We start from the raw sequence: 23,916 nt of genomic DNA, 5'->3' as shown, positions 1-23,916 counted from the left end.
GGCCTTCACTTCTCTACTCTGGCTGCTAGCTGGGGTCCGCATCCCCTCAGTGGTCTAAGGCCAAGGGGACATGGGCTTTCCTGGGAGATGCCTAGAGTCTCACAGCTGTAGCTCTGAAGTGGAGAGCATCATGTCAAGCACAGAAAACACAGGGGCCCGGAGCCATCACCACCATTCCCACTGGAAAGGCCCCTCCCGCCCTGTGCCCGTCCCTGCCCGACAGCTGGGATCCTTTAGGAACTTAAAGGGAAAGCAGCTTTCAGGTCAGGGTAACTTAGAGTGGGGAGGTAGCAGTGGCCTCCCCTCTGAAGTTCAGAAAGCTCCAGAGCGTCACTGCCCCCACCTCTCCCCACCCCACACTCCTCTTCCCTTCCAGCTCCCTGCTTCCCAAGTATGAAAATTGTAAATCTGTTTTATTTATTTCAATCAATCCTCAACAGTGTGCCCCTCAGGGCAGAGGCAGCCATGGTAACCCTGCCAACTCATGCCTTAAAAATTCATCGTGCAATGTGCAATGTGTCTGATACGTTTAAAAGTTTCTTTGGGGGGGGTGGTGGGGATGGGAGGAGGCACAAGGACTTGTTTTTCTGGGTCTTGCTGGGAGCTGGTGGAAAGGCATGGAGGGAGGGGCACAGCACGATGGGGAAGAGGAAGAAAAGGGTCTTTTCTCTACTCAGGTCTCTGTTCCTCTATTAAAGAGCAGTGTGGCCAGGCTCCTGGGGGCCACAGACACCTGGCTGGGCTCATCCGGAGACCCCCCCCCCCCCCCCCCCCCCCCAGGGAAGGCTCATCTGGATGGGAGTGGCTAAGAAAACCATGGCCTCCTGGAAGCCACCTTGTTCTGAGCCAACCCCTCTCCAGGTTTGGGGTTGTCTCTAGGGACCAAGATGACAGTGGGGCAGAACCAGGAGAGGTGACTCCTGCCTCCTACACTGCCTGGGTGGTCAGGTGGCCCTTGCTGCCATGTGAGGGGCTCCACCTATTCCTCAGGACAGAAGCCGTCTCCTACACATGGCTCAGCTGACAGACTGGGCCCCATTTTCCTTGTGCTCTTATCAATCTGGCCAAGCCCGTCTCCCACTGTTCATCCATACAGAACTCTCTAGACCCCTTCAGGCCTTTGTTTGAGCTGTCCCCATCCAGGACCCCTGAGAGGGCCTTTACCCCTCTCCTGCCTCACCCTTGCTAATTCTCCACAATCTCCTTCCTCACTTGAACGTCTCCTCCTTAACCTACGCTTCCCAAGGCACAATGTGCCTGAAAGCGTACGAGGACTGGCCCAGGGCTGGGCCCCTGTGGGCAACGGGGACGGACACTTCCGGAATAGAAGATTAATTGCCAGGAGGAGAGAGGTGGCTTGGATTACTTCGGCTGTGGAATCTGGTTTGCATGAGGAACTGCATGCTCGGGCCCAGGGAGCCGGCTGGGCTCTGAGCCCTGCATCGGGGGTTCTGTAAAGAGTCTGGTTCTAACTGAAGCACTTTGAGAAGGGGCCTCTGAGGTCAGATGAGCAGGTGTCTGACTTACAGACAATGTCCGGGTTTGTGTCCCAGAAAAGAGGCTTCATCTTCTATTCCACATGGAGATACCCCAGAATATGGCTGGAAGCAGGTCAGATGGCAGGGGTGGGATCCTGTGCTGGAGGTTCTTGGGACACCACAAGACAAGCAGGGAAGACCCCGGGGGCCCGGCTGAGTTGTGTTGGTGCTTTTGGGAGGTGGGGGAGGTGGTATGAGCTGGAGGCCGCCCCTCCAGGCCTCCAACCCTCGGTGGGGGAAGCTCACAGCTCAGGAGCATTTCGATTTTGAACCCTGAGCAAGTGGAAAAATGAAAACAAAGGGAAGGGTCACTAAAGGGAATCCTGTTGTCTCCACAACAGTCAATTCCAAGAAACACTGACACACACCCAGCCCTCGAGAACGGCCGGCTCCCACCTTCTCCTGTCACAGAGGTTCCTGCCCAGTAACAGCCACACACAGCACACGCTTGTGAACGCTTTCTCTACACGGGGCAGGCCATGTACCCTGAATCCCATTAACGTGGGCCGGGTGTTATTTCAGCAGAGAATGAAAACGGAGCACGGATTAGAGCCCTGCCAAGGCCCCGTGTGGTGGCCCAGCCCCATGCGCTTAGCTGCTGCCTGGCCACACACCCAGCCCGTAGGTCTCAGGGCCCGGCTGCCACAGGTGCCGAGGCACAGGTTTTCTGGACGACAGATGGTTTGGGGGGCACCTTGGCTACAGATATCACCGGGCCCTCTGATGCCTGGGGCCTGAATTTCTCCAGAACCTTCCTGTGGCTTTGGGGAAGTTTATCTGCCAACCAGCTGCTTCTACCAGACCCTCAACCTGGGGCTACCTCTGTGGATGGCAGGCAATGACCACACCGGCCACATCTGGCCAGGACAGTGTCGACCTGTGCCCACACTTAGTTCTGACCTGCTGGGGTGATGGTTTTTCTCCTAGGGGTGGGTAGGAGGCAGAGTCAGGAACTGCACTCACAGCTCTGCCACCAGAACCCAGGCTCAGATCTGGTTGGCAGGGGTGGGGGTGACTCCATCAGCAGCTTCCCAGAAACCTCTGCTAGAAGCCGTGGCTCCTGAGTGTGGGTCCCAGGCCGGCTGTTGCCTGAGGTCTGAGGGGGAGGGGGAATGTCACTACAACGAGTGCTGGTGCTCTGACCACAGGCCTACGCTGCCAGGGAAACAGCATCTCTGAGCCCCACATGCCTGGGAGCCCCTGGGTTGGCCATGACAGAACCACGGAGGGAGACTTTCTCGCCCTTTGAAGCCCCCTGAGCTCCTACCCTTCTCAGGCAGGATTTCCTCCCAAGGACATGCTCAGCCTCCCTGCCTGTGAAGTGGCCTCACGCTGCCCTAAGGCCAACACGCAGACAGCCTGGCAAATGGGCTTCAGGCTCCAGATGTGCCTGCCCATCCAGGCCCCTGCCAACTTCCAGCCAGGTACACGGAGGTCCTCAGGGATCATGTGCTCATGGGACAGAGGAACCAAATGAAGCCAAGCACTGGTCCAAGGCCACGCTTCCAGGCCCGTAGTGGAGCAGAGTCCCTGACCCGGAGTTCATGTTCTCTTCTGCCAAACATTCCCACGCCGTGTGTCACCTACAGGACACAGGCCTCCCCTCCCTGGCCCAGCCCTTCTTTCCGCCTGACGGAGAGCTCTAATTCCTCGTGACTCCAATGTCCGGCGCAAAGACATCCCTTTACCTGATAGCTTGGGACACATTCACCAGGTAGAATAGACAAGCAGAGACACAGAGAGTCTTAGGACAGGTGAGGGAAAGGCCCCCCACATCTCCGCCATTTCCCTCTTCAAACCACTGGTGTGACCTTCTGAGGAATAAGGCAAGCAAGTAACGGAAGCGCCAGGAGCCAGAGGAGCCCGGGCAGGACTGTCCCATCATACGTGGGAATGGCTTGGGGACTCCCCTTGTTCCAAACATTACCTGTTAGCAAGTTGCTCCGTCCACATTTTCCATTACTTCATCCCACTATTCCCAAACTAGTCCTCTGTTCCAGGCCAACGGATCACTCCCCACTGCTACTTGTATGACCACAAACATTTACAGATGGCGGGGTCTCCCTTCCACCTTGCCTGGCACTGAGCCCACACATCGAGGCCTCCCTACAACTCTGCCCTTCTAACCTTAAAGCCCTGCAACCGACTCGAGCCCAGCAGCCGGTTGTTCACGTGGTCACTGCACTGAGGCCAGAGCGCCTCCCTCCCCAAATTCCTCATCCAAATGGGCTGGCTGTCCTTGTGGTTGTGGGTCCTGGGTAATCACAGTGACCCACCTCCAGCTCACGTTCCTGTGGTAACTTTAAGGGCTGAATGGCTCCAACCAGGGGGTGCCATCTTGCTTTCTGGCGGCAGTCTCACTTCTCTGCCCTGGGGCTCCACACTTCTCAGGGGGGAGCCACGACCCCATGGCCCATCAGTGTCCTCGCCCACCCACAAGGTCATACAGTTTCCGGTCAGAACTGGAAAGGCCCTCCAAGCAAGGAACAGCATCCTACCAAGAGACCCATCAACCTGGCTATATATTGGGAGTCACCTGAAGACCATATGGGATACTAAGACCACGCTCAGGCCCACCCCAGGGAGTAGCGGTCTGTATTCTTAACAGGCTTCACAGTCGGAACTGAGAACCCCGGCCCCCAAACGGCTTCCCCAGAGCCACTGCCATAAGCTCAGTGGTGCCACTGGCCGGGAGAAATGCGGAGATTTTACTAGCAGTCCCAAAGGATGCGCAGCCTTGGAACTTTGGGTGTGAGGCCCCGGCTGCTGTCCTTCTCATGACATACCCTCACCTCCCCAGAGCCCGGTCCTGGCCTTCTGAAGTTTCTGCCTGGCCTTCTGCTATTTCCCTGCTGGTCTCCACCTGAGGGGCCCCGCTAGCTGTGCGCAGCCCCAACGTGCTCTGTCCAACGGAAGGAAAAGGAGGGCAACTGTCAGGCCAAATCTGTGCCGCCACCCTCGCCTCAGGCTGCAGTCCCTTGGCAGTCACGCGCTGGTGTGTCCCTCCAGCCTCGGATGCCCCGGGGGAGGAAACTCAGCTCACCAGCCGCTGCACTGGGCACAGGCCAAACGTGCCTTTCTGGCCTTCAAATCTTTAGTCTTGGGGGTTTTATGAAATATTATAAAGTGAGATTGCTCTCTGTAGCTCTTTACAAGTACTCACTTAAAGGGCACGGAGATAAACGTCAGAAACAGAACGGGAAGTGAAACACTAATACCCACTGCTGGTAACAAAGAGCAAATATCACAGCAGCCTGACTGCTGGGTCTCTTGGAAAATGGTAAAAAGATCAGAGTGAAAGGGCTGGGAGGAAGGAAGGGCCACAGCAGAAGTGACCGGATAAAGACAGCAAGGACGGACTCCTTCAGTTCTTTGTGGCCAGATCAAGTGGAGGGGTGTCTCTCATTCGTACGCTCCTCCACCCCCTGCCAGGAGGCTGAAAAAATTCCTCTCGTGATCAGTCATTTTCAGGGAGTTTTAAGATGCATGAAATGGGCTTTTCATCCCAATGTTCCTTTCCAGTCCAGGAAATCTGCACCAGATTAAATGCACAAAAGCAAGAAAGGGTCCCTGGTGGGAGTGGTCTGTGGAAGTCCCTCTGGGGAAAGTGTCTGCAGGCATCTGGAGTCCCAGGGCCCGATCACAGACCAGGTTCCCCTCGGCAGAGCTGGGCCAGGCAAGGGGCCTGCTAGGGAACAGCCATCCTGCCCTCCCCTGGCACCCACCACTGCCACGGAGCAGAGATCAGGCCACCTCACACAGGGAACTATACGATGGAGTTGAACACGGCAGTGTGGTGACCTTAATAAGGGAGGGTGACCTCAAGCCACTCTGCTTTGGCTTAGAGCTTAGAGTGCAGTGAGCAAGCGAGCTGAGGGTCCTGAGGGAGGTGCGTTCTGCTGAATGATGCCTGCGTGAGTGAAAACGAGGCAGGCTGCAGGGCGATCCTGAGTCCCGAATCCTCTGCTGGAAAGCCATGACCACGACTAAAACCAAACTTAGCCGAGCTGTGTATTTACAAATGCAAAGACAAAGTTTTGTAAGTAATTCCTTGAAACTAAAAGAGAGTCTACTCCTGGAGGAGGAGGAGGACGTGGTGGAGGGTCTTTTACATATTATGCGGTATCTTCTGCACCGTTTTGGTTTTTATCTTCTATGGCTTAGATTTTTTTTTTTTTTTTTTTTTTTAAATGATAGATAAAGACATTAGAATCCTAGGGGCGCCTGGGCGGCTCAGTCGGTTGGGCGTCTGACTTCGGCTCAGGTCATGATCTCATGGCCCGTGAGTTCGAGCCCCGCGTCGGGCCCTGTGCTGACAGCTCAGAGCCTGGAGCCTGCTTCGGATTCTGTGTCTCCCTCTCTCTCTGACCCTTCCCCGTTCATGCTCTGTCTCTGTCTCAAAAATAAATAAACATTAAAAACAAAAAAATAAAAAAAATTAAAAAAAAGACATTAGAATCCTATACATTTGGGGATCGTCTGGACTCCATCATGGACAGTCTCAGGGGCAGAGAAAGGGAGAAGGGTGCCAGGAAGGGGCGCCTCCTCAGAGGGTGTTCACGCCCCAGGCCTCCAGCGGAGACGGCAGAGTCTCTCTCCCGGGTGGGGGCTGCTGCAGATTTGCAGATTTAACAATGGAAACATGCATTTTACAAATGAGAGGATCAACAGCCGGGAGATGGTATTTTTAGCTACTGTGGCTCTTTGCTTCAAAGGCGTAGGTTTCATCTGAAACCAGGCAAACCTCCTACAAAGTCTGCCTGTTTGCAAGGAGTGATTAGCATAATACGAGCAGGAGAACCGGCCAGGCTCGGCTCTGAGGCAGGAGTGCCTACTACGGGGAGGCCTTCTCCTGAAAGAGAATCACGAGAAGAGGAAAGTCTTCTCAATGGAGATGAAGCCCCTGCCTTCAATCAGAGCAGGAGGGCTGCCCTGCACCCACGGAGCCCGGTGTGGTGGGTGTGAGCAGCCGCACAGGGTGAGACCTGAGTCCACACGGGCCCACAGCTGTGGACAGCAAGGCCACCCTCTGGGCTGTTGCTGACAGCGTCGCTATGGCCTCACACAACCACCTCTTCCAGAAGAAGGACAGAAGGTCTGGCGCTGCCCTTCCAGATACCCCTTCTGAGCAGTCGGGCAGAACCAAGTCAAGGCTGAGGGCGAGGGTGGACTGGGAGTAGCAGGGGGGCTGTCGCAGCAGGAGGACTCAGATGGTGACCTCTCAGGGAGGCGTCCTCCCTGGCAGGGCTCCCGGCCCTTGGGGAGTGGCACGGCTGTGGGACTGCGCCGTGGGCCCTTGCCGGGGTCTGTCCGTCCTGCCCTCCTTCCTCCGGGCCTCCCCCCTCTCCCCTTCTGCCCTGCCATTGTGCTGGTTTGGGAAGACGGAACATGTGGAAAGGCTTGACATTTTCTCCAAACACCGCAGAAATGCAATGGAAGCTGCGACCTTCTGAGAACCGTAATTACAGACACTCATCACAGAAACCAAGCCGGGGGCAGATCTCACCGGGCAGCTGCTCAGTGACACCAGTCCCAGAGCCCCATCCTGGGGAAAGTGTGACCTTGGGCTGCAGTGGGGGGCCGGGGACAGAAAGTGGCAGCACGCACCACTGCTATCTCAGGCACTACTGGCACGAGAGAGAGCAGAGAGACAGCAGGGGGGACAGCAGGGACGGGGAAATAATGGAGCAGCCAGTTCTTCACGGCCCCTCACCTCGGGGTCCCCATGGCAGTAAGATCATGGGTTTTCCTGCGGAGGGTCAAGGGACCGGGAAATACTCACAGAAGGGGTGCACAGCTGAAGATCTAAGAAACCAATTACATGCTACTGGGGGGCTGGGAGAAGCAGAAAGAATTGGACCCAGGTGGCCGCTCAGGCTTCAAGGGCAGGAAGGAAGTGAGGTAATGCTAGGAACCGGCCAACTGTTTGGGCCAGGGGCTACTGACAGAGGTGGGCAGGGGGTCTCCTTCAGGAAACGGCTCAAAGGAGGGGCTCAGCTCACGTGGGAGGAAGGAAAGAGCTGACTCTTCTCCAGAGAAATAACCGGACAAAGCAAGTTGGCTCAATTCACAGGCGCCTGGAATTAACTGGCTGAAGGTAGTGTCTCCTGAAGAGTCAAACAAGTTGGGGCAGGGATGTCTGGGGTGCCGGCAAAGTTTTAAGTTTAGTCCAGATTATCTGCTCAAACTGCTGGTCCTGGCAGCACCGTCTTCTAGAATGATGGAGCAGCCAGATCCCTTGTCAAGCAAGCTTCCTGAGCCACTCCTTAACTAGCCTTTGGTGTTTTATGAGGCTAATGGTCAGGGAGAGACCATAAGGTCACAACTATAGCACATTCGTCACTATCCTCCTGCATCCTGTGAGCCCTGGGCCCCACTTCCCTTCCATTCACTGGAAGGGCACTGGGCTCTGGAGGCCAGCCACCTTCAGTGCCATCCCAAAGACTAGGGGTGGCCCCGCATCAGTGGTTTCTCCTCTCAGGGTCTTGTGCACACTCATAGCAGGTGGAGAGAGTTTTCTGAACCTGCTCAGGCCCTTCAGTGGCTCAGTGGGTACCTCAGGCCTGCTCGTGAGGCAGCCGGGGGGCCTGGTCACAGCCACACACTCCCTGGGATGTCAGGGCACTGGCCACCGCGCTTCTGAGCAGACTGCTTGCTACATCAGAAACACCTTCTCCTCCCCACCCCCACCCCCAGCTAGTCCTCACTTATCTTCCACGGCTCAGTTAGACAGCACCTCTTTCCAGAAGCTTTCCCAGACTCCTCCATCGGGGCTGGGCACCACCCCCACCCCAGCTGTTCCCACAGACCACCGTCGCTGCTTGTGTTTGTGACTATCCCTGGGAGGACAGGGACTAGTTCTGCCCACTGCGGCGTCCCCGCCAGTGGGCACTAAGACTGGTCCGCTCAATGACAAATGGCATTTCCTGGCCACCCCCTGGGGAGGGGGGGGCCTGAGCTGGGGAAGAGACTCTTATCCAACCTCACAGGGGAGGGGCCGGGCGCTTGCTCCAGGCACTTCCATTCTCAGAGAGAGGACTCTTGCCTGGCCTGACAGCTGTGGCCTAATTTCCAGGGCTATACCCAGGCTCCTTATTTTAACCCACTTGATATTTTTCATTCCTGAAGCATGGGGGGTGGGGGGATGGAGAGGGATTGGAGGTGGGGGAGGTATGGACAAATGGAAAGGATGAGCCCTGTGCGGCTGGAGGACTCGGGCATTCTGGGGAGAACATGTGCCAAGAGACAAAGGGATAGGATGAGGAGGGCCAAATGGATTTTCTTTTTTTTTAATTTTAAAAAGGAAAAAAAAAAATTCCCAAATCCTACCCTCCTGATTTTCCTCGGTAAGCATTTTCAACAAGGTCACAAATGCACCGGCTCTATAGATTTTTGGCTGCAAACCACATTTCAGGCAGCCTTTAAAAGCCAATTCTTGGCGTAGCTTCAGCGGAGCCTGAGGAGAGGGAAAACTAGGGCACTTTTATGCTCCGAGAAAATATCGGATCCAGGTCACAGCTTCCTGGCTCCGCAGAAGCTGTGGGGTACCCCCCTCAACACAAGCCTGAACCTGAGGACCAGCCCCCACAACCTCACTGTTTCTTCCAGAGCTTGAATCCCAACACCAGGGCACGCATTTCTTGGTCACCCGTCACCTGTCTGCCCGTGTCACTAGACTGCCCCCTTGGCGAAGGGAGGAACGGGCTCTCAGTCTCGTGTGTGTACAGGGCTGGCATGGAGCCCGGCACACGGCAGGTGCTCCAGGAACAGTCACAGGAAGGACCTGGTGGAGAGGGAATCTTTGACGCCTGCCCCCACCTGGCTAGCCCGAGCTTTCCCCCCTGCGATGCTTCTGTTCCACCTGAGTCCCTGTCTGCAGACTGTGGTGGATGGGCTCGGGTCTGCCCGGCCCAGGCTGTGCCACAAAGGCAGCACGTGGTAAACAGTTACTGGAAAAATCAGAGCCTCAGCTTCCTCATGCGTGAAAGAATTCAGCTGACCCTGAAGGTCTCTTCTGGACACTCCAAATTGAGTCTAAAATCCAGACCAAGACTCTCCTCGTCTCTCTTCAATCACAGCCCGGAGCTATCATTCTGGGAGATGCGCTAAGTGACCCTGTGTCTAACCACCAAGTCCACACCCAGCAACACAGCACACAGCCTCTAGGTGCAGTGTTGCAAAAGGAAGGAAGCCACAGAGGAGGGATCAGCTGGAGGCTGAATTCCATTCTCCACCTGCCCCCGTGGTGGACTCTGGGAGGGTCGCTGGTCACTACACAGCGCCACCCCTCACGGTGGGCCCTGCTTCATATCCTCCTTCAGGCAACATTTAGACCTAGACCACAGGGTGGACACCGGTTGAGTCCACCTCCCTCATCCACAGTCTGGGGGTCTGGTTCCCATGAACAACTGCTCTTCCTCCTGAGTCCGAGGGTGGGCACACGATCCTGTCCTGGACAATCAGGGCACAGGCCTTCTCTGTCCACAGTGACAGGTCCTTGAGACTCAAGCCTAGGACTGCGGCTAAAGGCTGGGGCACCGAGGGACAGGAGTAAGTCGAGAGCTGGTGGTGGCCATCTTGCCACAGGCTGGATGGCCTGCCCAGGATGGGTTGAAAGAGGAGGAAGAAGAGCCAGCTACGGAGGTGAGAAGGTATGAGTCTTGAGGACGAGGAGGGCTCTTGTCACACACGAACCAATCCTTGTCCCTGAATGCACACTGCTACCTTCCTGTTTTTTAATATAGAGCGAGAGCTGGTTTTCTGTCACACGCAGTCAAGTCCTGACCGGGCAGCTCTGAACGGGGCAAGGTCCAGGTCAGGGGCAGAGGAAGAGAGGACGTCTGGGGTGCAGTGTTGGTTTGTTCAACGACTGTCTCTCTTACTCTTCCTCGGAAAACAGGAGAAAGTGACGGTCAACCTCAGAACACGGACGGAGTGGCAGTGTGCTGGATCAGAGGGAGCCAGGGGCTGGAAAGGGGGCGAACGGGTGTCAGGCCTGGCTCTGCGACCACCGCCCCACTCACGTCTTGGGTTTTGTGTCTTGACCGCGCCAAGAGAGGGCAGATGCTACTGCTCACAGTCACCGTCACAGGTGCTGCTGGCACTTACCGCACAGCTGCTGGGGGCCTAGACGCTCTTCTAGACACTTTCTTGGTACGTCATTAAATCCTCCCGAGGATTAGCAGATGACGATGATCTGCGTCTTCATTTTCTACGTAAGAAAACTGCTCAGGAGAGCAGACGCGTGGCTGGCCCCTGTGGTTGCCACTGGGCAGCGAATCCTTCCCTCTCTCAGTGCCTGCCACGGCTGCCCCAGCAGGGTGGGCTCCTGCCCCTGCGTGAGCCCATGCGAGCTCCCTCCCCTAAGCATAACCGGCAGGGACGTGCTGGCCACGACTCTACCACTTGAAGAGACCAAGACAATAAGGCCGAGACGAGAGACAGCACCACAGGGAAACGCTGAGTTCCTGGACCTTGCTGCTCTCTGCCTCTGTCTGGTCACACACACCCTTGCTCGTTTTGGTGCCTGTGACCTGGGTTCCTGCCTCCTGCCCCTCAGGGCGCTGAGCTAGGTGAGTGCTTCCTGACTCCGGGCTGCAGCTGGCCTGGCTGCGCCAGAAGCCCCTGGGATCCAGCTGGGTGGCAGGAGGGAGGGTGGTCAGGAATCTCTGTTTTGACAAAACACAAGCAGGCTGGACTAGGTGGGCTCCAAGACCCCGTCCGGAGCTAAGAAATGATACCTTGGGTTTTAGGTGGCTTTTATTCCAGCTCACTGGGAATGCTTAACAAACATCAACCAGAAACAGGCAGCTTCATGGTTAGTTTTTATGAGCTCCTAATCCCCTAAAAAAAGCACCACAAAACAAAAAAGATGCCAACTGTGAAGAAAAACTGATCCCCTGAACGACATTAAAAAACTTCTATTTTTCATGAAACGCTATTAAAAGAACAAAAGGCATGCCACGGAGCAGGGGAAGACAACCGTAGTGTATACACTGAGAAAGACTTGACTCCAGAATATATAAAGAACTTTTACAAATCAATAAAAGCACCAAAAACCCAATGGGGAAAGGACTCGAACAGGCTCATTGCAAAAGGGGAAACCCAAAAGACCAATTAGTGATGAGAAGTTCTTCACTAGTCTTCAGGGAAACGCAGATTAAAACCACAGGTGAGGCCACCGCACACCTACCAGAATGGCTAACAGCGAAGACCGACCAGACCAAGTGTCGGTGAGGAGGCGGGCCACCCAGGCTCTCATACACGGCTGAGCGGTAACTGATGCGGCCACCTCAGAAACATCTACTAAAGCTAAACGTGTATGGGCTCTGAACCAGCAGTTCTTAGGTATGTATCTAACTACGAGAAACGTACCCATATGTTCACGTGACACTACCAGACTGAAAATAATCCAAGTGCCCATCAGTAACAGAATGGGTAAGTGAATCGTGGCATACTCTCCAGAAACGTGAACTACTGCACATCTAACACAGAAGAATGTCACAAACACAAAGTGGGTCAGAAGAAGCCACCCTTCGTAAGAGTACAAGTTGTGTAATTCCACTTCTATCAAGTTCAAAACCAGGTAAAACGACCCTATGGTGTGAGAAGTCAGGACAGCGGCTACTCTGGGGAGAGGGAGAGGGGCCGTAACCGAGAGGAGACACGAAAGGGACCTCTGGGTGCCAGAGAGGCGCCACTTCTTGACCTGAGTTCTCATTACATGGGTGTAGACAATCAGCGAAAATTAACTGAGTGGGAGTACACCTGTAATTTGTGCACTTTGAGACAGTATGTTGTTCTACAATGAAAAATTTACATTAAACAAGGCATCACAGGGGGGCACCTGGGTGGCTCAGTCGATTGGGCACCCCACTCTTGATTGTGGTTCAGGTCACGATCTCACAGTTTTTGAGGTCAAGCCCTGCATGGGGCTCTGTGCTGGCAGTGTGCTGCTTGGGATTTTCTGTCTCCCTCTCTCTCTGCCCCGTGTGCACAAGCTCTCTCTCAAAGCTAAATAAACTTTATAAAAACTACAAAAAAAAAAAAAAAAAAAAAGGAAGAGGGTTTTGCCAAAGAGATGGCAAAACAAGTAGAAAAAGCAGAAGACAGAACTCCTGGCGACAGAGCAGTTTCCGAGACATGTTCTCCTCTGAAGCCACGTGAAGGGTTGTTCTTCCTTCATGAGGAAGGGACTGGACCTGCAGATAGCTGTGCCCATCCGTGGCGTGAGTTTACTGACGACAAGGCTGAGGGTGAAATGGACGCAGGAGTGCCACTACAGGCCAAGGCAGCAGCTCTTTGGGGGAGCCAAACAAGGAGGTTCAGATGTCCCCAAGTTCAGGAAGCCTGTCCTGTGTGAGAACCAGAGCTGGGGCACGTGGTGCCCTTTCTAAGGAAGTGGAGAAAGATGCAAAACACCGGAAAGAAGCTTCTGAGGGGACAGAGGGGCATGGCTCAAAACATTACGGGACGCTCAGCAGGGGCCTGGAGAAAAGACTCTGGAGTGCACCTGAAATCCATCCCAGCTGAGTTTGAGAGAGAGAGGCCTGGGGACGGTGCAAGCAGCTGTGATGAACCAGAAGGTAGAACAAGTAATCTTGGAGGAAGGAGGGGGTGAGACACATCCTCCTGAGCAAGTCAAAACGGAGATTTAGGCCCAGAAAGACACTCACTGTCCAAGTGCCAGGCAGTTCCAATGAGATTATGTCATCTAAATATAGACCGGAAGTAGGCCAGGATAATGGACGAGCAGGAGTCTGGAGGGCTGGGGCCCAGAAGGAAGACAGGAAAGGACATGCAGATTTACTCGGCGTTTCACTTCTGCATGGGAGATGCCAGTGAGCCAGATGAGAGCCCTGGCAGAGGACGCAGAGGCCACATCAGGAGGGGTCCCGGTGGGGGATTTTCTGTGGGTTAACAACGCTGGGGGAAAGGGAGACGTCACGAGAGAGCACAGCTTCATTCCACTGAGGGCTGAGGAAAAGCAGAGTCGAGACTGGAAACTGGGCAGTTTTCCCAAATGGCCTCCACCACCCAACCTGGAAGACAGCCAAGACACTCAGCTCTGGGGTCTCTGAACGGCTACACAGCAGCCCCACGGTGCATGTCCCAGGACTTGGGGTGAGGGTGTTCCTGGGAGTTGAAGCTGCAAACTTTTTAAAAAAATTTTTGAGAGAGAGAGAGAGTGAGAGAGCGAGCACATGCAAGTGGGGAGAGGGGCAGAGGGAGAGAGGGAGAGATCTCAAGCAAGCTCCATGTTCAACGTGGAGCCCGATGTAGGGCTCAATCCCATGACCCTGGGATCGTGAGCTGAGCTGAAATCAAGAGTCGGATGCTCAACAGACTGAGCCACCCAGGCGCCCCGGAAGCTGCAAACTTTTAAAGGAAGTGCCATTATCCACTTCAGATCCTAAGAACCTCTTTAGTGGCTATGAAAGCCTGGGTTACAAAGCACACGTCCCTGTGGACTGTATGTACTTCACATGGGCTTGTGCTCACCTTCTGAGGCTGAATTTAGCGCCAAGTTTCTCCCAGGCCAGGGTCTCCCGAGGTGGAACCACTGAACGTGCTAAGAGACAGGAACTCTCCTTCCATGTGGAAGTGCAGCTAGTCTGGGTGGCCTTTCACAAACTGCCCACGAGAGAAACCTTCCGTGTATTTTACTGAACAGAGGGACAGGGTGTGTGTGTGTGTGTTCTTCATGGCTACCTGCTGAAGGAAACCGCTTGTGGGGAGAGAGGGGAGGACCCACACAGAGACCCCGGAGGAAACCCGAGCTGAAATGATACCAGGATAAAGGAAAGAGCTTCCTGAGAAGCATTCTACAAAGAATGAACAGGACACACTCAAGAACTGCTACTCTAGAAAGAGTTCAGAAGCGCTTTCAAAACCAAGGACACCCCTTTGTCTGTCCTGGCTCAGATGCAGCCCTGGTGGAAGGAGGCAGGAGGATGGAAAGGACTGCTAGGGGCCAATTCCTGCCACTATTTTGTTAAGATGTGACATTATCGTACCCATCAGCTACTTGCTAATTAACTAAGCTGTCTGACTTACCAAGGTCAAAACTTTGTTACTTTCCTGGCATCCTTAGGTAAAGTATAAACAGATCCAGAGAGTACTGCCGATTCCATTCGGAAACAACCTCTCAAGCTCCAGAAGGAAATTCATTATCAAGTTCTCAGCCACTGACAACAGTTCTTGACAGTCACCCCCCAGCCCGGCTGGCTGCCTGAGCCATGGACTGGGAACCTGGTGCTTCTCAGGTGTGTAGACTACAAGAAGGTGGTTTTTAATTTTAATTAAAATTTTTATTTGAGGGGGAGGGAGAGAGAGAGAGAAAATCTTAAGCAAGTTTCATGCTCAACGCAGAGCCCGACACGGGGCTTGATCCCACAACCCTGGGATCATGACCTGAGCTGAAATCAAGAGTCGCATGCTTGGGCGCCTGGGTGGCTCAGTCGGTTAAGTGTCCGACTTCAACTCAGATCATGATCTCATGGTTTGAGTTCAAGCCCTGCGTCGGTCTCTGTGCTGACAGCTCAGAGCCTGGAGCCTGCTTCAGATTCTGTGTCTCCCGCTCTCTGCCCCTGCCCCGCTCTCATTCTTTCTTTCTCAAAAATAAATAAAAACAAACAAACAAACAAACAAAAGAGTTGAATGCTCAACTGACTGAGCCACCCAGGTGCCCCAAGAAAGTGCTTTAAAATTTTTTTTTTTTTAATGTTTTATTTATTTTTGAGACAGAGACAGAGCATGAACGGGGGAGGGTCAGAGAGAGGGAGACACAGAATCCGAAACAGGCTCCAGGCTGTGAGCTGTCAGCACGGAGCCCGATGCGGGGCTCGATCTCACGGACCGCGAGATCATGACCTGAGCCGAAGTCGGCCGCCCACTGACTGAGCCACCCAGGCGCCCCTAAGAAAGTGCTTTTAATCTGAGGCTGGGAAGAACCCAGCAAGTGCCAGCACCCACACAATGAGTCGTCCAAGGTATTGCCGTGTGATGGGCACAGAATGAGCTTTCCCACTAGTCTGTTCCTGAGTCCTCAACCCCTTTACGGGTGATTCTAGATGCAAGGTGAATGGCTGGCTCCGTGGGAGGAGGGCTGCTTGGGTCACATGGCCTCCCCCTGCCAAGTTCACCTCTAACTTCCCACAAGCTCTGCTAAAGCAAGCGGACCCTTGAAACATGGAGACACTTCCTGTGAAGCTCCCTAGGCCTCAGCTCACACTGAGCAGGGCTCCCTCTGGCCAGCACTTCCTCTCCTCCCCCACCACTCCCAGTAGGACCTAATTAATCCCAGCCTGGCCTAACGAGGCCCATCACATGTGGTTTCCATTTTCCAGAGAAAATACATACTTCTTACAGGGAGCACCACTGTGTGTGACAGTGGGCCTGACAGGAGACTGCCTGGAGGAGGCAGAGCAAAGCCACTGGCCGGCCTCCAGGTCCCCAGCCCTCCAGGGCAGCCCCGGGTCACACATGGTTCTGTGAGGTGCTGGGATGCAGCACTTTCCACGGGTTAGGAGACAGTGGAAATAGACCAGGTTGGGCTCTCTGGACTGGCTGAATTTTGCCCTTCCCAAAGACATCTTTGGATTTTACCTCTGAGGGCAGACTTTTTTCCTCTCCAACTCTGGCATGTCAGATTGTGCTTCCCTGCCAGTCACGTTCTCTCAGCTGTCTCCAGTTAGATCAAAGCCAAGAGCTGGTTGTGCAATACAGCTTCTGCCACACACTCCCTTCGCTATCCTCTGTCTCAACAAAAGCGCCCCAGCCCCCTGGTCTCTAGGGAAGAATGACTGTGGAAACCTCTGGAAGATTTACACAGGAGCTGGGCAGACTTACTTAAGGTCAGCAAGAAAAGAAGCTCTGAGAGGGAAAAAATTCCTTGGAAGAATTCTTCCAGCCCTGTTCAACGTCCTGCCTCCTTCCTCTCGGCTGGGGACCTAATCAATATGGCTTCAAACTAATAAAAGATCAGATTCCACCCGCATTCTGGGTAGGTGCATCAGGGTCCCTTCCAGCAGACAGACTTAGGTTGGCACAGGTTTGTCAAGGCGATTTCTTTTTATTTGGAGCAAAGGAGTGCATTCCATTAAAGGGGAGAGTGGAAGAAAGCGAGCGGGCCTCACAGAAGCGCTCTCCCACGGGCTAGGGGCCAGAGGCAAAGTGTGATTTCCTAACATGCCATGTGAACCAAGGATCTGGGGCTTGCCACTTTACCCAGATTCTTCTTTCATTAGCATCGGCACAATGGGCTCTGGAGGGCCTGGCCAATGCCCCCTGGCACGTCAAGTGGCACGTAGGAAGATGGTTAAGGGGGTTGCCCGATGCCAAGGAGCTCCAGAGGCTGGGAAGGCTTGGGAGGACACAGAGAGTGAGAAGGTGAGCTGGGTGGGGAGGGTGAGCCCATGTGGGCTGCCCCAGCCATGTTGGTGATGTGGCTCCAGCCCAGGGCCCGTCTCACTGGTGGACCACACGAGGACAGCAAAGTGGAATTTCCCAATTACAGCATGAAACAAAGCTTCTTCTCTTGAGGCCCTTCCCTGATGCAATTAAAAACAAGTCCAGTCTCCAGTGGCTTCCTAGGCCCTGGGTTCCCACCACCCATCTCAGCGGCCAATCTTCCCCCTGCCCCTGCCCACAAACACAGGGCTCTTATGCGAACCTGGAGGAGGGAGGGTAGGGCAAGGGCAGGATTAGCTGGGGTACATCTTAGGGACTGTGCTTGCTGAACTGGAGAGGTGAGAGGAAGGCCAGAATGAACTAGAAGCCTTATCTCAGGGCTTCTCTGGGTTAGGGTCTCATGGAAGAAGACTCATGACCGCTTCCTGCCTCCCACTTGGGCCCCTGGTCCATCCCCTTCAAATGTCTCATCTTAGGGGCACCCGTCTCCCCAGAAAGGGTGCTCAGGACCTCATCCACCATCAGCTGGGCTGGTTGGGGTTGGAGCCTTTGAGTTCCCAGCAGGCACTTGTTAAAAAGCAAGCATTCTCTGTCAAGTCCTCTCTGCGAGGCGGCAGGGAGGAAGAGGAGGGGGGAAGCACAGTTGGTTAAGCCAAAAGACGGCTGGCCAGAGGGCCATCTTGGCCGGCAGAGTGGAGCGTCCTGAGACTCGCTCACTTCCCAGCACAGAAGCAGGCCTTGTAAAGATCACAGCTGTTGGATTCTGCTGCAGTTCATATCACAGTTTATCAAAGGGGCTGCGTTTTCTCCCTCCTCTCCTTTTCTACTGAGTATAAGTGGCGCGGTTCATGGGAAAACAAGCCCTGCGCTTGTTCTGCTGCGGCGGCTTGGGGGGTGGGAAGGGGCCGGAGGAGGGAAATGTACACGAACACCTACTTGGGGCAGAGTTGTTTTAACGGGACCGGGGCCGGGCTGCTGGTGGGTGCTCGTGGTGCCGGGGCCCTAGGCCTGGCGTGCCAGGGCCAGCTCTCGGCACAGAAGGTTCCATTATTTCACCCTCTCTGGGGTCTGATTTCCCGTTCTCCCAGACCACCATGGGAGGCAGAGGCTGTGTCATGAGGAGGAACAAGAGCCCCCGTTTATCAGGTTGTGCTGAGAGGCGTAGCACGCATGGTCTCGTGTCACCCTCTCCGCAAAACGGCAAGGCAGGCACTGTAGAAATAGGTCACACAGCCCCAGACTGGAGGAACTGGGACTCGAACCCAAGTCTCTTTGACTCCAGAAGTTCCAGTCTCTACCTGACTCCCAAGGACCTGTGGGAGGCCCATCTGCCCCATTTCTGTGAAGTCCAGGGATGGGGGACAGGTGTGGGCAGGGCTGGGGGATGCCCAGAACCCTCTGGCACCCTCGCCCCATGTGCCCTCTTCCCTCCTTTCAACTCCTGCAGCTACGAGAAGGGCCAGGGCCCAGAGCAGGTCTCAGCGAGTCTAGCTGAGATGAGGCTTTGGAGCCACTGGCTCCCCCAAGTTCAACACGTGTCTAAAATGTTATGTCCACCAGATAACAAGGCCACATGGACACAGAGGATGTCCAACTTGCTCAGGGGCCCGGCGGGAGTTCAGGGGCCCACCCCCACCCCCTTGGGCAGGTACAGCCTGGGAAAGCCACGGGGGGAGAGGAAACACTCCAGGGTCCCGAGGGAAATCACGCATCTTCCTCAACAACAAGATGCCCACCAGATGTCTGTCTTCAACAGCTCTGGGTGCTTCTGTCCTACGGACAGCAAGCACTCCTGCTCCCTGAGCTAAATGCGCTACTGCACAAACAATGGCTTTCAACTTGTCCGTCAGAAGAGTCTCTTCCTCTCTCTCTTTGCCTAACACCTGAAGGAAAGGGTTAAATCATTGTGTGTTTCTTATCAGGCCTGTGGGTTCATCTCAGCAGTCTGCATGGACCATCATTATGCTCCTCTTTAAAGCCGTCAGCAAAAAATAAGGAAATGAAACGAGAAGTAGACAGGCAGGCTGACGCTCCCGACAGCTGGTCCCCAGCAACCTTCGCTGAAGGCTCTCACTCCCTGTCTGATCACAGGAAGGAGGAGGACAGCACATGTCTTCAAGTCCTCCTCCATGTCTGATGCGTGCCGTGTGCACCCTGAGAACCTGGGCTGGGGGGCTGGGACTGTGGCCCGGGCTGGTCAGTGGTGGCCTGGCCGGCGGGCTTAGCAGGCAGCAGGTCCAGAGAGCTGGCACTACCCAGAGGAAGCAGGTGCTGGTGCTGCTTCTGGGGGGACGGCAGGCTGGACAAACGAAGCAAAGGACTGGGAGGGATAAGTGTGAGGGGCCCAGCCATAAGGATCCCTCCATCCCAGCCCACTGGGTTCCCGTGCTAGTGCCAAGGGCTAGAAGACCTCAGGCTGTGTGGTGTAGCAGTGAGACATGGCCTGGGGCCAGGCTCGGTGCCCAGTGAAGCCCTGGTGGGGTCCACGAGGGGTGTGAGCCCCGGAACAGACAGCCAGGCTGGACATACTAAGCCCTCAGGAGGATGAGGAAGGAGAGCCCACAGGCCCAGAGGACCCTCTAAGGAGCTGGGCTCCAGGTGGTCCCAGCCCACAGGCTGTACAGGGCCCCTCAAGGTACCTGGCCCTGCACTCTCTCACAGAAGGGATAAAGTGGTGGGTGCAGAATTAGCGGAGAGCAAAGGTCTGCAGCGTGGCTCCCACCAAGCCTGGCAGGCATGTGGCTTCCTCAGTTCCCTTCTACAAAATGAGGATTCCCATCAGCCCAGGCTGCTAGGGAGACACTAGACAAAGCAAGTGAGGCCTCACTACCCTAGTGGCTGTAAGTGGAACATGGTGTTGGCCACCAGGTCACCAGCTTCTCAGAGCCTAGGGCTCCCGAGCGGGTGGGGAGAACACGCACGTGTGCCCACGGTGCCCACACTTCTGCCTGGTGCCGTCTGGGGATGCTGCTTACTGCTCTGAGCTCCTTCTCTCCGAGCCCCTGATGGAGTGTGTGAGGCTGGTAGAGGATGGAAAAACCCATTACAGTCCAGTTCTCCAGGGGGAGGCTAGTTACAATTGCCTTCTTCAAAGGCCTCTCTCTCTGCTGGTTCTTGAAAGGCTTCCAGGCAAGGAGGGCTCATCAAGAGAACTGACACGTCTGTAATTTGGAAAACCATATAAAGTAAACTGTCACTCCTGTGGGGCTAGACCATCGCTTTCCTGGTGGGGGGTCTCCTGTACCACTTCTAATCTCCACTTCAATCCCACCGACTGTCCAACTCGATGTGAAGAAAAGCTGTGCAAATCTTCTTCTGGCCAATCAGGATAAGAATCCAATCTGTCCCTCTGTAACTGTGGTTCTCACCCGGGATGATTTTGTTACCCAGCGGGCACCTGGCAATGTCTGGAAACATTTCTGATCGTCCCAGCTGGGAGGGCGGGGGTGCTGCGGACATGAGTGGGCAGGGGTGGGGGGTGCTGCCCTAGATCCCACAGCAGGACAGCCCCCAATGCCAACGGCGCTGAGCTTGAAAAACCCTGCTCTATACGACCTCAGAAAAGCACGAGGGCAGTGACAGACTTCCACCACCACGGGGATACCTTTTGGTGGTCTGGACCATCAGAAGCCCCTTCCTCCCAACGGGCAGAAACTTTATGGTCCTGCTGTTGGTCCTTCTGGCCAGGCAGGCCTGCCCCCTCCTGCAGCTCAGTCTTTTGCCTCGTGCCCTCAAATCACCCTCAGCCCTCGAGCTAGGGCCCTGGCAGGCAGTGTGGAATGAAGTGGCCAGGGGCCTGCTCCTCGCATTTCCCTCCCTCAGCTTTCCTGGTGGCTGGGCAGGCTCCTGGCATACCCCTGCGGGGCCTCATCTCCCCTCAGTGCCTCCTGCCACCCCCTTTCACTTCTTCCCACCTCTCAGGTCCTTCTTCTCAGCCTCCTCTCCTGGCTTCTCCTTCTCTCCCCAACCATTACACACTGGAGCTCCCTAGGGCTCAGTGGCCTCAGGCCCTTTCCCTTCCGCCTCTGCCCCTCTTACCACTGACCGTTCTTATTCCCTAAGAAGGAAAGCCCCACAAGGACGGAACCATCTAGGGTGGTACTCTGCAGAGTCAGTATTCAGTAAATATCTTGTGAGTGAATGAATGAATGACCATGTTATCAACTTCTGGATTTGTATCTTGGCCATAGGTCCCTCTTTTGAGAGTCAGGTATAGCAACCTGCTTCTTCATCCTCCTTTGATGTCACCAAAGCAATTTAAACTCAAACACGGGACCCTTCTTCCTCCCTGCTCGTCCTCCAGAGCTCCCCTCTCAGGGACTGCCACTACCAGCCACTCCGTGCTCACACGAGAGTCCTGGGTGTCATTCCCAACACCCTGTCCCCTCAGGCCCTCAGGTAATCGGTCACTAATGATACTTCTTACGAATTACAGAATGCCGCTGCTTCTTCCCATCCCTCTACCAAGCAGTCACCATCTCCCACTTGGACAACAGCCTCCCATCTGGTCTCCCGCACATCCGCCTTGCTCTCTCCACCCACCCCTGAAACACAAATCTGGTCACACTGTCCCCCTAATCCCAGCCCTTTCAGTGGCTCCCCCTACCCCCCAGCCTCTGGGTGAGGTCCCCAACCCTTGGTGTGTCCAGCAAGGCTGGGCCCCTCTCCCCCTTGCCCTCTGGATCACAGCAAGATGAACTCTCCACGCTTTTTGATTTGAGGGCTCTGTTCAGGCTGGACCCTCTGCTGGCAATCCCCCTTCAGCCCCTGGACCCCGCAGGTGGCCTCAGGCGCCTTCCCGACTCCATGGACCACACTGGTTCAGTTTCCTGAGCATCCTGGACAGCTTCAGTACCCAGCACCCCAGCTGCTTATTTCATGGGTCAGGATGAGACCCTTTGGTGACTTAATAGGCAGCCAGCCAGGGCTGAGAACTACAGCCGTAGAGCATCTGAGGCCACTCAGACTACTCCAGAAAACCACTCCGCCTGGCTTTGTTGGGAAGCCTGGAGAAATTCGTGCCCCACCTAGATTTTGGTGACCTGACAGTCGCTCTTCTGGTGACCTGGCTCCTTGGAGCCGATGGGGAGGCCAAGGGACAGACTCAGTCATGCTGCTGCTGCTGGGAGTTCTAGAGGCCTAGAAAGGACTGTCCAGGACAAGGCTCGCACGACTCAAGAACCCAGTTCTGCCTGGCCAAACCCCATGCTGGCAGCTGGGCACCTGAGTACAGCCCCATTTCATGTTCCATCTGGCTCACCTACTTTCTCCCCCAAAGACTTCAAACAAGGGCGCTTAATGAGAGGACATTTAACCTCAGGGGAAAAGCGTCTCAATAAGTGAAAACCTCATTTGGGCGAGAAACGGCGACACTGACCTGTCTCGTGTTGGCAGCACCAGCCACCCGGTGTGAGGGAGGCTTGTTTCTTCAAGAACAAACGCAAAGGAAAAGGAGGGAAGAGAAGTGAAAGAGAAAATGCTTGCTCCGCCCTTTCGCAAGGGTGTGACATGAAAAACCGTGGCTGTGCGAGGAAGAGAAGGCACACAGAGCCTAACCTGATGATGAAAGCACCTCGGACCTCCAGGAGCTTGCGTTCGCTGCTGAACCTCTTGAGAAGGTTGATCATGAACTTATAAAAGTAGGAGTTCATGGTGGGGGTGGAAGGAGAACATTCTAAGCCTTTGGTACCTGCAGAGAAAGGGACAGAGCCGGGATTTACTCTATGTGTCCACAGGGTGGCGGGACCCCCACAGATCATAAACAATTGTAAATGCCAAAAAAGGCGGTGGTGGGGTCTGTGTGTAACAAGGTGATGGAAAAATCTTTAATCAAAGTCCTCGGGTTAATGGCAAAAAGGCAAAGGCTATACAAGTATGTATAAGCAAATACAACTTTGCTTACTGCACAAATACCCATTTACCTGTCCACCTCTCCAGCCAACCCCCAATTACTTACTGAACACCTTCTATCTGTAAGACCCACTGGTATGCGTGCTAGTTTTTTTTTTTTTTTTCTTAGAAAACGAACCTGTACCTATTATTTCAGTAAATAAAACACACTTGGGCTTCATTTTGGCTCGTTAAGGACACATGACAAGCGAAAGAGAAAAAAGGGGTGAAAGAGGCACACGACACCAAAAGTCAACAAAACTCACACTCCTTTCCCAACAGTGCTCACGAAAAGGTATACGACGCGCACACCTGTTGGATCAAAGACAGCACACACTGACAAAATGTTACCAAGGGCTTCAATCTTCACTCAGTGTTTTCAAATCTGTCATTTTTCTTCTTTGGGCCAAGATGCTCGTTTAGACTAGTACTCTAAAGTCTAAAGACTTTCAAAGCGCAGAGCTGTCTTCAGAACCAGAAGCACATTCGGGGTATCCCTCTGATATGTATCCCAGCTGAAAATACACTAAGGGCCAGATTCAGCCCCTCTCCCAGATCCAGCCCAGCATAGCCCCCTCCCAGATCCAGCCCAGCCCAGCTCCCCTCCGCAAGGTATCCAGCATGGAAGGGTAAGAGCAGGGCTGATGGAATGCCTGGCTGATCCCCGTGTAGTATATTCATACAGCTATGGGATTTCTTCGTCTTTCTTTTGTAACAACACTGCTGGGAAGAGGTGTTAGAGACAGTAGGAATCCTCATCCCCCCTGCCCAAGGCACTAACAGGACATTTAAACACAGACACATAGACACACACACCAGCTTAACAGATACAATCCACACATCATAAAGCTCATCCTTGTAAAGTGTACAATTCAGTGGTTTCCAGTATATTCATAAAATTGCGCATTGATCACCACTAATTCCAAAACATTTTCATCACCCCAAAAAGAAATCTCGCACCCACTAGCTGTCACTCCCCATTCTTCCCTCCACCAGCTACTGCCAATCATTAATCTACTTTCTGTCTCAATGGACTTGCCTATTCTGGACATTTTGTATCAAAGGAATCATACAGTAT

General features: G+C 54.4%; 1 protein-coding gene across 1 annotated transcript in view; it reads right to left on the bottom strand.

Moving 5' to 3' along the window:
* The window catches only part of VAC14 (VAC14 component of PIKFYVE complex), a 101,474-nt gene that overhangs the window by 17,517 nt on the left and 60,041 nt on the right, over positions 1-23,916 (bottom strand). Inside the window, exon 14 of the mRNA XM_060650183.2 lies at positions 22,506-22,638. Coding sequence (XP_060506166.1) covers positions 22,506-22,638 — 133 coding nt within the window. The remainder of the gene's footprint in view (positions 1-22,505; positions 22,639-23,916) is intronic.

The sequence above is a fragment of the Panthera onca genome, chromosome E2 (genome assembly GCF_046562875.1).
Source record: "Panthera onca isolate mPanOnc1 chromosome E2, mPanOnc1 haplotype 2, whole genome shotgun sequence".
Taxonomy (NCBI): Eukaryota; Metazoa; Chordata; class Mammalia; order Carnivora; family Felidae; genus Panthera; species Panthera onca.
Note: the sequence above shows the minus strand (reverse complement) of the source record. Positions and strands in the feature narration are given on the sequence as shown.